We start from the raw sequence: 13,776 nt of genomic DNA on the forward strand, positions 1-13,776 counted from the left end.
TATAGACAGGAACACCCGAGACGACGTCCCCAGTACACGCAACCTCCATGTCACTCGTCCGGAGCACTGGCTTTAGAGAAAAGTCATCTCAGAACAAATTTGCAGTTTCTTGCGGATTACTGACTAATAGGTTTTCCACGCTAATAGGGGCAGCCGGCCTTGGACTTAGTTTTTTAGTGTGTTTCCAGAAATTGGGGAAGTTTTTATTTTCATGTTCTGATGCCAGTAAATCCATCTTAATTTGATCGTGTTTCCTTTGACATAATTTTAACTTCGCCTTAAATTTTCTTCTGGAATCACACATATCCTGATACAGAGGACCCGATCGAGGTTTTCCATGCCAAACCCAGTCCAAATATTTTTTTTTTTTTTTTTTTTTATGCTAGACAAGGCAGGTATTTGACCGCAATCGCACCTGGTGTATACCTGTCTAGCCCTACCATGAGCTTCCTTGACAAACCTATTCCAACCCGGAGTGTTTCGGCTTCGTTTATTACGGTTGCTCTGTACGCAACTAGACTCAGCTGCCTCCTGAAGCGTAACTAGGATATCGTCATAAAACCTATCTATCACTAATCTATGACCCACATCGCTACACATACTGTCACAACATGAAGCAAATTCCTTGGGAAAATCTATTTCTCTTAGACCTTCAGCACACCTTTTGCGATAACATTTAACCTGACAGGAATTTCTCGAGCCCCATATTACTCTATTAACCGACGTTCTTATCGCGGGACTAAGTAATGTTGGTCCAATTACTCCCAAATTAACTTGAACTATTAACGGATGGTGGTCCGACCAGTATATGTCATAGTATACTTCGACATGCTCCACAAGCATCCACAACTTAATTAGGTAGGTATGTGTAATGTAACTGAACTGTGTGTTATGTATGTTAATTATTTTTTTATTTCCTTGGTACTGTAAGTGCCTTTTCACACGTTCCGGTTGCCGGCTATCCGGCGCCGGGTACCCGGTGGTGAAGTGTATGGGCATGGTACGGAGCTTTCACATGTTCCGGCGTAATTAATCCGGCATTCGGTCGCCGGGTGCGCGCCGGATCCACCACTGTACGTCCGGTCGCCGGGCATCGGTTAGCCGGCGGCCGAACTGACAGTGGTGTATGGAACACGCAACTAGCTTTCACACGCGCCGGCCGGTCAGTCGTCCAGGTACAGTCTGCGAGAGTTGCAGTTTCTCATTTTTGTATCATGACGTTGCAAAGAGTTCTTCAAACGGTTATGTAATTCATCAAAAGTAGTTGTACCTACTTGAAAAACCTGTCTTCATGTGCTCGTAGATCTGGGAATAATGTATAGAATGCACCTAATGCTTCTCTTTTCATATTAATTGTATGAACCCAATAACTTCTTGATGTTTCTTTCCGGCGCAGATATTTTCGTCTTCGATATTTTATTTTATTTTATTTATTTTTTTTATGCATAACAAGGCAGGTATTTAATCACAATCGCACCTGATGTTAAGTGGGATGCAGTCTAGGATATAAAAGCCACATTGCAATTATTTGTTCACGGTCCATCTTTGAAAGTATGAAATGAACGAGACTGTACTCTTGTCGGCTCTCTAGTCGATACTGCCGTCATCAACCGGGGCGTGTGAAAGCTCATTTGACGCCGGGTAGCCGGCGCCGGATAGCCGGCAACCGGAACGTGTGAAAAGGCACTAACAGGTATGTCACCACATTTTTCCTAGAATGGTTGTAACGTTATCATCTGTCTGTCAAAAACGAGCCCTCTGTACATACCTTGAGTATTGAGGCTTTAGAATATTCGACACCTTAGGAAGGTCGACGAGAAGTAACATTTTATCCAATCCATCCTAATATTTTATAATCAATATGTTTATAGAAACATTTATTATTTTTTATGACATGTTAATAATTGTGTAAAAGGGAATTAACGCGTTCTAGGTTAGGTCTACGGAAAATCTTCACGTTTTTTCCAGCGCTATAGACACAACAATATTCAAACGTGTGCAGCCGTCTATAAAATACCTTTGTAATGTCTAACATCTCAATCGAGTTACACTGACCTGGTTTTAGCGATCCGTACACGACGTACCTACCTAGATCACCTAAAGTCACCCCTCAGGCCCGATTAAAGCGTTTGCCCAGTCAGTGTGTATAAAATTCTGATAATCGCAAAACACCGCGTATTAAGATGTAAAAATTGACTACTAAATTGAATCAGTAAAACGGAAAGGGAAGAGAGAAATCTATATTTTCAAGAAAATCATTATTTTGTAACAGTGTGGACATTACAAAAAACATTTAACTAAAGAGTAATCTAAAAAGGCTGATTTCCTGTCTTACCTTACTCAACAGATTGTTCTTTATTTATTGTTCATATAACCGGGCGTTCACCACGAGAGGCGTGATGCGATATCTCTAATTAAAAGTATCATTAATAAATTACTTGTATCTATTATTACCGACAGAACATCTTATTTTGCACAGGACATTGCATCGCAAACTGAACATTTTCTTATTTATCTATTTATTTATTATCAGAAAATGTATGTTTACAGACAGGTCCAAAACACATACATATAATATAATTAAATTAACATTTAGATGCATGTCATAAATTAGGATTACCATGTCAAATCAAATACAAAAATAAAATACATTATCATCAATATGGTCATTAAATACAAGTAAGGTACAAGTCATAGCTCCAGAAACAGGCGTCCAAGGAAGAAGATATTAGATGTAACGTAAATGCGCCTATTACCGCCAGTTTAAGCTCACTTCGGATAAACGTTAGAAAATTAGATATAAGACGTGGTGATAGAAAAGACACTTTAATTTATTTATAACAATGATGAAGTAATCTTTAAATTCAAATAGTAAAAATGAGTATTCAATCACAAAATAATTAATAAATAGCAATTTAATCTGAAAAAGCAGTTGTTTCTATTACCGACCTATAGACGAGGTGTGTTTCTATTAACGTTTTTTCTGTTTCTATTACCGACCGCTAAGAATATTGCTCTTCAATTGGGTATATTCCAAGAGGCACGGGTTCGATTCCCGCTCAGAGGCTCGGGAACTACTTGATTTTTTGACGTTAAATTTGTTTTGCTTTTAGTTTTAGTTAAATTTGTTTTTTTTTCAAGTCAATTTTTTTTATTATTAAAAGAGAAAAGGCACGCTTCTCGAAAATCAATAAATAAATCAAGCAAAAACAGTAGAATAATAAATTCCTCTATTATACTTGATTACGCGGTACCCGGTGTTCTAGTGAGTAGTGGGGGTCATTATTTAAACTATATTTGAGGTTTAATAAAATTAAATAAGTATTCATTTAATATTTTATTTTTAATTTGACTATAATTTTCAATTAGTTTTTGACTTATGTTTTTGATTTTAATTGTGTGTAATTGTGTATTTTAATTTAAACTATGGATAATGGACACTGTCTGTATAATTATTTTAAATATTTTTTTATTATTCAAAAGATCTTAAAAAGTTACATAGTAGTTGTGATAACGCATGATTGGTTTGGTGTCATGTCATAAATGTTAGTTAGATACAAAATACAGGCTTATAAGTCTTCGCAGGTGGCGTTATAGTTATGAGGCGGTAATAGAATTAAGTATGAACATTACTTTATTCTATTAGCGACCGTAAAAAAAAACAGTAACCAGCTAAAATATCTACTTTAATGAAGACGTGATCAGTGAAGTATCATTTTTATTAGGTTTTATTTTATATCAAATAGGTACTAATTAGAATTTAACAGGTTTTTATAAAATCTATTGTCATACATTATTAGAGATATTCTTTAATGTTCATTGCAGTTTTATGCCAAACCTATGACAATTAACGTATGGCGTTAATTGATTTAATTATGTGAAATATTCTTATGAATCGATCAAGACAACAAAATGGAGGTTAAATGCGTAGTTAAAGATATAAATACTAAAATAAAAAACTTTATCAAAATTCTAACAACGCCATGGGTCGTTATTAGGAACCAAATTATGAAAAGTGTTTCTATTACCGCCCTTGTTTAAAATTGTATTTAAGCCACAAAAATACAGCGAGAGGGCTATATTGAGGGTATATTAAGGAAACTAAAGTACGAATTAATATTGTTATGCAAAAACATGTTGGTATACTCATTTTAAATGTGTTAAAATCGCTAATTAATAACAAGGTGCACCTTAAGTAGCTGGGAGCGCGTCAGTATGAAAAGTGCGTCCGTTGCGGGCGCGTCCCATTTAATGTCAAATAACTCCGTTTACTGGTTATTTACGAACACAAACTTTAATCGTTTTGATAGTCAATAAATATATCTAGATATTTTTTAGGTAACGTGTTTTCTGGAACCTGTTATTATGTATTTTATGAAAGAAATAAAAATAGGGCGGTAATAGAATACAAATTTTGGGGGGTCGTTAATAGGCGCACTTACGTTAAAACGGTCAAGTCAACACAAATCATTGCAAAGTCAGAAATAAACAATAAAAGAAGTCACACAATGTTAAGTACAAATGTAATTAATAAACGAAAAGGCTTTGCAACACAACTGCCCAAAACTGTCAGCAAATAGGTCGGTATCATAATCGTGAGCGAGCATATCCCCAATTAGACGCAGAGCACGAGTGGTGGGCGCGTGTGCGGCGTACCTAGTGCGCGTTCTTGTAAAATTGACGTGCCGTCGTCTCTACATTAGGAGTGAATAACACCATTAGCTTTTACTTCCGCGAGATAAGACTAATGATTTCGATATCGGATGAATGTTTTGATCCTTACAAGTCGAATGAAAAATGAATTTGGCGTAAATAGTACAAAGGTCTTAATTAATGTAAATTTTTTTGTTAATGACTCTCAGAAATTATGCTTCAAATGAATGCGTCTGCCAAAACTCTTGTAATTGCTGTGTCTTTGTACTTTTTAGAAACACTAATGGCTGAAGAATACCGAGGGTAATCAGCGAACTTTGCCGCCCAACTATCATCCCACAAATTACTAGCGATTCATATTCCAAAAATATAGAGAATGAAAATGACGCAAGATACTTGGATTTGGTAGGATCTGATCCTACCAAAAAAAACTATTTTTTTTATATTTTTGGCCATTTTACTATCCTAAGGAGAGGCGCACTTTTTGGTTCTTTTGTAAACTGATTCGCATCTGTGAGTGGGAGGTGTCAGGCGAAAATTCGTTGTCTGGTAGATACCTATCTCATAACAAAGGAATATAGTCTTTTGTTTTGAAACAGTATACGGTGACATTGGTTAGATATCTGAAGCACATTAAATAACAGGTAAAGATACATTCATGCAGGCAGTGTGGTGGTAAAAGAATACAATCAAATTTTGACCACATTGTTGCTATTTTATTTTATTTTTCATGTGATCATATCATGCATAAATAAAAGCGTTAATTGCATTCATTTAATGAAACAAATTCACGTGCATACGTGAACGAGTGAACCTACCGTGTTAAGGGTTTGTAGGAGCTGTTAGAACAATGGTAGGGATTAAGCAAATGCCAGACGAAATCTGGCGGTAATTTGATACAGTCCACTGGCTGCGACTTTGATTATCGCTTTCTTCCACGCAATTTGAAGTAATAACATTTGCGTAATTTCCAATCAAAACGAAGTCGCGTTGTTCGTTATTATTTGCTCATTTTTTAATAAGTACGTTAAACCTTCAATCTCCACAGTTTACATAGTTATAATGCGAACCACGGCTCACGGATCATGATGTTATTAAGACACTCATGTTTCAACAAGGTGTAAACATTTGTTTCATATCAAAATAAAATATGTTAGGACATTCCTGTAATTTCACAATGAAGTGCTTATTGTATTAAATCCCCTATCTTTATTACCTACTCAAATAGCATTGTTCAAAAAGTATTTTAAAAGTTTTAACATTCAAATTACAATCAAAAGTTATACCAAATTCGTTGGTGCCAGAATACTAACGATACAAAACTTAGCCGAACAAACACCTAAAGTATTTTTTTATTTAGTCACTCATAATTTTTGTTTTCGAGACAACCCACCTGATAAACTTTTTGAATTTAAACTTATTTATGACATTGAAATTGATAAGTAAATAAACCGAGTTTCAATCTTAATTATGCAATAAACTGCAAATTATTCAAAAAACTTCGCGCAAACTTGTTTTCGATACGGTAAAGTTAAATAAATCGGCATCTTTAAAAAGCTTGTTGGATTCTTTACAACTTTCGGGACTTTCGAAGTGATAATTATTTCGGGCACTTAATAAATACATTTTCTTTAGTGTAGGTAGACCTTTGGTATTGTAGATGGTATTTATCCTAGCAACCTTCTATAAAATCTTAAAAAAGTAGTAAAATAAACACTGAAGTTCCATAGGGAACGGAAGACATTTAACATTCAATTCAGGTGTACTCTTTGTTTGTGTTTCAAAGATATTTCTCATTAAAATCATTAATTTATGTTAAAATCAATTTTATCAACACTATTATCTAATGCTTTTGAATTTTAAATGATCGTTCGAAAGGCTTTATTCCAATGAAAGCATTATCATGTTAGAATCATGATGAGGATTGAAATCCATATTAATTAGTCAAGTTAATGACTTATTACTTGTTTCAGCGGGCTTATTTTAAATCAAAACTTGATAGAAGATAGGTAGATATATGGTTTATTTGCAAAACACATTGACACACAAGAAGCAAAAACACAGGAGTAGCAGGTAAGATATAGTACATTACAAAGACTAGCACAGGACTTTTTTGTTAATTCAATATTACATTGATAATAGTATTTATTTACTTGAGATAATTTATGTTAATTTTTATCAAATAAACAGCAAGTCATTTTTTCCTTAATTTGAGTAGAAGGAAATCGAAAACCTTAAGCGTGAAAACTCAGGTCTAGAAGAAAGTTCCTCGTATAATCGGAAAAAAATACCTTCTCCTGATTTGCGTGGCACTTCTGTGGTCGGCTTTCTACCAAGTTCCTACTTTGTGAAGTTACCGTGGAAATGTGGGCATGTTGTGGCTTCCCAAAAATTAAAATAACTCCGCAAATAGTTCGTAACACCCAAAGTGTCCAAAAAGTTGACAACACAACCTTATTCCAATTGTAACAAAGACGTGTTTCGAACTTTTTACGCTGCCGTCTGTACAACGAGTACTTACGCTTCAGATATGAGTGCTCGTAACTTGCAGAACACGATGCCCAGGCTGTAGGGGTACTGGTGCCAGTACACTGACAGATCGTTGGGCAGACCTGGAACAAGCAAACACAGTACAAAGTTTAATGCTGCTCTTTAAAATAAATGACAGCTATTGTTCTATTACAGCTGTGTATTACGGAATCTCAAAGTTAAGGATAAGATTCTCTGCCAGCGTCAGTGTTTGACTAAAAAAGTTATATGTATAAAGTATAAGATATAAATAAAAGTTACAATTGTCGTCATAAAACCTGTCAATAACGAAAAATATAAGAAAAAGAACAAGTTGTAAGAATTTAAGGTAGTCCAGTCAATGAATGCTTTAACGACGGTGTAGAGAGAAATCCGTGGAACACAATTTCTGACCTCGGGACTTTATTTAGACTAGTTAGGAGGTGAACATAGCAAAAGTCCCCGCCCTTAGCCCTTGAGCCGCCGGGGAGAGGGGGGTTTGAACGTCAATACCTAAAGAACCGTTTTAGGTATATTTATGAAATTTGAAGCTGATGTTTATCTTGCAAGTCTCAACACATGAGCCAAATTTGAAGTGTTAATGCACAGTAGTTTTTGAGTGATGAGGAGTCAAAAGTGGCTCCAATTGATTCTTTTAAATATACGCACAGTGCAGTCCCCTCCCTGGAACTAGGCTTAACATGCTTCCGCATGTCTAAAATATTTGCTCAATGTTGATTTAGTCGATTTTCTCCTGATGGGAACATGTAAGACAAAAATAAAATTTCCAAGATTACGGACCTTCTAGAACAGATGCCGCAAAAACTATACAAGATAAAGAAAAACTTGACTATCTCACCTGTAGCAAATTGAATAAGCTTTTTTTGGTTCATAGTAGTCATGTCACTAGGACACATAGTTTTCGAGGATTAAGCGAAAAACCGAAAAGTGGTACCTTTAAACCCCCCTCACCCCGCCGGCTCAAGGGCTAAGGGCGGGGACTTTTGCTGTGTTCACCTCCTAACTAGTCTAAATAAAGTCCCGAAGTCAGAAATTGTGTTCCACGGATTTCCATCTATAATGCTTTATTGACTGGACTAAGGTCTTATCGCTAGACTTGTGAAATAAAAATTCACAATCCATTCCATCACATACATAAATTCCCATTGATTTGCCCCATCAATGGGAATTTGGAATAACTTTTCACATTCATTTCTCGAACATGGCTACTGATTCTTTATGATGTTAAATATTTTGTTTGAATCTTAAAACGTTTTTCATAGTCAGTTAAAATTAGTTTTCAGCTTCCTGAAAATCTTGCAGTCTCAATTCATTAATTAAGTCTTGAAGTTCAAGTAGCTGAAAATGTTACGATTTTCCTTTAAAGTCCCTAAAATTTTAATTAAAATAGTTCTCGCTGCGAGATGTTTGGCTTTCTGTTCGGAACTTCGACAAATTGCATCCGATTTGATTACAACCTTTGATAAAGGATGACATCTGACTTGATTAAAGTTTTATTTCATTTGTTTTACAGTTTCATACTTATTTCAAGATTCTTCAGATATCAAAGTTGTTTTTTAGTGTAGAAGTAAAAATCAGAGTAACTATTCCTACAGAAAGAAAAAGACCTGAATGTCTCCAACTTCCTCATTGGCCCTAGAGCAATTCCAAGTATACCATCAATAAAAGCCTAATTAGAGTCATCAAACCTCTCAGTCATTCAATTAGAGCCATTAGAACTTCATAACTATGAGTTGTTTTCTATGTGTAAGCTGAGGACACGTGTCTCCAGCTGACACATCTGTATCTTCGTAAATATTTATGCTACGATAATGTATTATACCTCAAAAATTACAGTCGAATCCAAATAGTAGGCTTTCCACTTTTCAAGACTTTAGCTCAAATACTGTTAAAACCACGATCAAAAAACTATGTGCGAGCTGGAGTACCGTGTCTCCAGCTTACACATCTGTATCTTCGTAAATATTTAAGCTACATCAATGTTTTATATCTCATAAATTAAAGTCGAATAAAAAAACCCGACTTCAATTCTTTCAAAGCTTTATTTCGAACCGTTTTCGAACTACGAACCGATACGTATGTGTAAGCTGGTGACACGTAACACACGGTGGATTATTAAAACCGTATAAGTTAGAGTTGCGTTTTAAAGATCAAATAATTCGTTATAATTAAAGTACACACGAGACATAATTTCAAATCTCTAGGTCTCTTAGTTTCAGAATTAAAAGCCAAAAACTATTTTCCCGCCAAATAATTCAAATAATATGGGTCGACTGCGACGTTGCCGTTCCGTGCGTCCACTAGAGCAGTCGAATTTGAACCTAAAAACTAGTACTGTTTGAATCATTTTTATTTGTAGTTTAAATCATTTAATTTCGATTATAAGAATTTTAGACTAGGAGCCGGCTGAATTCTGTATTGAGTACCTAATAACCTATAAAATATTTTGATGATAAGTTTTTATTTTGATCACAATGTTTTATTTAATCGAGGCAAAAACATTGCATCTATACTAATATTATAAATGTGAAAGTAACTTTGTCTTGCTTTCACGCCTAAACCACTGAACCGATTTTGATGAAATTTGGCATAGAGATGGTTGAGTCCCGGGAAAGGACGTAGGATAGATTTTATCCCAGTTTTTGAAATATGATAAAGATTTTCATCATTATCATAATCATCTGAAAATTATAAATAACTTGAAAAAATCGAGTATTCGGGTAGCCCTAGTGATACTCTACCTCTGGGCTTCGGCTTGACAGTACTTTTTGGGAAACCTTGTACAGGTGAACAATGGTGGCGCCCCCTATCAATGTGTTTGGTGGGACAGTTCAGTTTAGTGGGTCTTTTATAGCTGAGACGGTTCATTGTTCAATACAATCAATTCTTTCCTCTCTATTATTTTAGGTGCCTTATGTACGTATACAGGGTGTCCCAAAAACAATGGATAACCCTGTAATCATCGATAGGCCTCGCCATGATCTCCCTAACGTCCATTTTTGACCCCAGTAAAAATATCACCGATTTCAAGATTTTTAAGTTTTTGTGCATTTTTAGAAAATTGCCATCTGTGATTACTTTTTCTCATGCCATTTCTACAAATGAGGATACTTTTCAATCTAGTTTTTTTCCTTATCACAAGGGATAGTTGGGCTATCAAAAGAAAATATCAAACTTCAACAAACTAGTTTGAAAGTATGAAAATTTTAAGAAATTGCAGAAGAGAAGGAAAAATTAATTCATTGTCTTGCACTTTTGATCAGCCATCGTGTAAAAAAGATGTAGGAAGACCATCGTGCCCATTACCTTAAAAACTTCCTTGGTTAATTGAAATTCTGAAAAGGTATCATAAGCCTATGTATCCTGTATTATTTTTATCTTATGGCTACTTGAATAGCAACTAGTATGAAAACTGCAAAAATGAGTTTTTCTCGTAATAGTTAAACTAGGACTGCATAGTGGCATTAAATACAAATGGATAATTTTTAGCGTAGGAATTTAAATAAAGCAACATTTTGTCATCATCATCATCATCATTTCAGCCGTAGGACGTCCACTGCTGAACATAGGCCTGTACCCTAATGATTTTCATAATGACCGCTTGGTAGCGGCCTGTATACAGCACCTTCCTGCTTATCTTTATGAGGTCGTCGATCCACTTTGTAGGTGGACGTCCTACGATGCGCTCTCCGGTACGTAGCCTCCACTTGAACCCTGCTGCCTCAGTTCTGCGAACTACTGTGCCTTGCCCTTTGCCACTTCAGCTTGCTGATCCGTCGGGCTATGTCAGCGACTTTAGTTCGTTTACAGGTCTCCTAATTTCTGATACGGTTTCGTAAAGAAACCCGAGCATAGCCCCTTTCATAGCACGCTGTGCAAAAAATCCACGTTTCCGAGTCATTTATCATCACGGGCATCTGTCTATAGGCACATTTATAAGGTGTAAAATAAAAAATAAGTAATCACAAAAGCGCAGAACGGACGGCCAATGGGGCAACAGGGTTCAAGTGGAGGCTACGTACTGGAAAGCGCATCGTAGGACGTCCACCTACAAAGTGGACCGACGACCTCATAAAGGTAAGCAGGAAGGTGCTGGATGCAGGCCGCTACCAAGCGGTCATTATGAAAATCATTGGGGTACAGGCCTATGTTCAGCAGTGGACGTCCTATGGCTGAAATGATGATGATGATGATGATAAAATGTTGCTTTATTAAAATTCCTACGCTAAAAATTATCCATTTGTATTTGATGCCACTATGCAGTCCAAGTTTAACTATTACGAGAAAAACTCATTTTTGCAGTTTTCATACTAGTTGCTATTCAAGTATCCATAAGATAAAAATAATACAGAATACATAAGCTTGTGATACCTTTTCAGAATCTCAATTAACCAAGGAAGTTTTTAAGGTAATGGGCACGATGGTCTTCCTACATTTTTTTTACACGATGGCTGATCAAAAGTGCAAGACAATGAATTAATTTTTCCTTCTTCTCTGCAATTCTTAAAATTTTCATACTTTTAAACTAGTTTGTTGAACTTTAATCTTTTCTTTTGATAGCCAAACTATCCCTTGTGATAAGGAAAAAAACTAGATTGAAAAGTATCCTCATTTGTAGAAATGGCATGAGAAAAAGTAATCGCAGGTGGCAATTTTCTAAAAATGCCCAAAAACTTAAAAATCTTGAAAACGGTGATATTTTTACTGGGGTCAAAATTGGACGTTAGGGAGACCATGGCGAGCCCTATCGATGGTTACAGGGTTATCCATTGTTTTTGGGACACCCTGTAGATATAGATTACGCACATTCTTTTTATATGAACGTAAGGGTGGGATTTAGGGGGTCACAAAACCGGTTTTACCGAAACCGAAAAAAAAACTGTATTCAGACATGGCAAAACCAGGTTATTCTTGGAAATATAATAGCTAGAATGAAATACTAAAATAACAATCAAAAACATTTTTATTCAGCTTGATTATTATCACAGATCAATTAACATTTTTAATAATTAAGGTAGATACACTTTACTAGAAATCCGATGATCTACGTTCTTGTCGGGTATCACTAATGAAATAAAATTCCTACTTCATAAAACTAATTAATCAGGTAAATTATTTATCACAGATCGATCAACTTTTAATAACCTAGGTAGGGTAAGGTGGGGCACAATGTTACACGGGGTACAATGTTACAATGCATATTTCTCCGTCCCTTTCTATTAGTTGTATGATGTTGGTATACACGTTTGTCAAGCTCATATTTAAGAGCTGCTGAACTGAGCCGCTGAACATCATACAACTAATAGAAAGGGACGGAGAAATATGCATTGTAACATTGTACCCCGTGTAACATTGTGCCCCACCTTACCCTATACTTTACTGTGTAGTAGAATACTGGTGATCCACGGTCGGGTCGGGGAGGTTTCCGGCTTTTTTTTTTTGAAGGGACGCGCGCTGGTAGCTGGAGGAGCTTTTCCAGCTTCACCGGGCAGAGTGGCGAGTACAGAAGGTACTCTAGCCGTTTGGCGATCGTCGGTGCGCGTGCCGCCGAGGCCGAGTGTGGGCTTCGCGAAGCGAAAGCGAAGACGTTCGCGATCGGGCCGTAGATTCCGGCTACTGGGACCGCAATTAACTGGGACAGTGGTCCCAGTCGCTGGATCGATAAAAATTAATTATTTTTCTTCCAGCGACTAGGTTCACTCATAGATAACTTAAAAAAATATATTATTATTCAAGCCAAAATCGGTATCGTACTAAAAGGACAATGACCAAAAGTGGTCCAAATGTCCACCACTAATGAAACCTATATTGGCTTATGGTCCATTAAATAGAGATTAACTTTCAGTATGGGACGAAAAATAAATAAACTGTCAGTAAAAAGTTATGACTGTATGAAAAATTGTAGTAGTTTACGCGCTAATCTCAGGAACTACTGGTCCGATTTGAAAAATTCTTTTTGTTATGGATAGCCCATTTATCAAGGATGGTTTTAGGTTATATAACATCACCCTACAACCAATAGGGGCGGAGCAGCGACCACCCGACCATAATTCCAATATTGTTGTCTTTCTTCTGAGTTTTTTTTTCTTTTAGCGAGAATCTTACACGGCACACTAAGCGACATGACATAATATGCATAGATTAATCCGAAATGTGCGATGGATAGAATGATATCAAGAACATTAATTTTCAGATGAAAAGGTAAAAACATGACTTTTCATTCAGACATAACTTTTTACTGACAGCATATTTTTGATTGCGGTTTGGTTATAATGAATCAGTATTTAGTAGACTATTTTACTACATAGGTCACCTATGTAGAAAAAAATAGTCTACTAAATACTGAGGTGGTGTTTGACATTTGGACCACACTCCATACATTTTTGGTCATTGTCCTTTATGAATGGTCCCAGAAAAGTATTTAATTTTTACTGATCTGGCGATTGGGACCGCGGTCCTAGTTGATTGCGGTCCCAGTTGGCGGAAACCTCGGGTCGGGTATCACTCATCCATCAGAGATTCGTAAATCTAATTAATCTATTTAATCACCACAGATAAATCATATTTTACTAACTAAATCACCTAAAAGTAACC

At 36.0% G+C, this 13,776-nt stretch overlaps 1 protein-coding gene across 1 annotated transcript in view; it reads right to left on the reverse strand.

Moving 5' to 3' along the window:
- The window catches only part of LOC135081010 (neuropeptides capa receptor-like), a 94,337-nt gene that overhangs the window by 43,597 nt on the left and 36,964 nt on the right, over positions 1 to 13,776 (reverse strand). The window contains exon 2 of the mRNA XM_063975732.1: positions 7,175 to 7,265. Within this exon, the coding sequence (XP_063831802.1) occupies positions 7,175 to 7,265 (91 nt within the window). The remainder of the gene's footprint in view (positions 1 to 7,174; positions 7,266 to 13,776) is intronic.

This window comes from Ostrinia nubilalis, chromosome 19, assembly GCF_963855985.1.
Source record: "Ostrinia nubilalis chromosome 19, ilOstNubi1.1, whole genome shotgun sequence".
Lineage (NCBI taxonomy): Eukaryota > Metazoa > Arthropoda > Insecta > Lepidoptera > Crambidae > Ostrinia > Ostrinia nubilalis.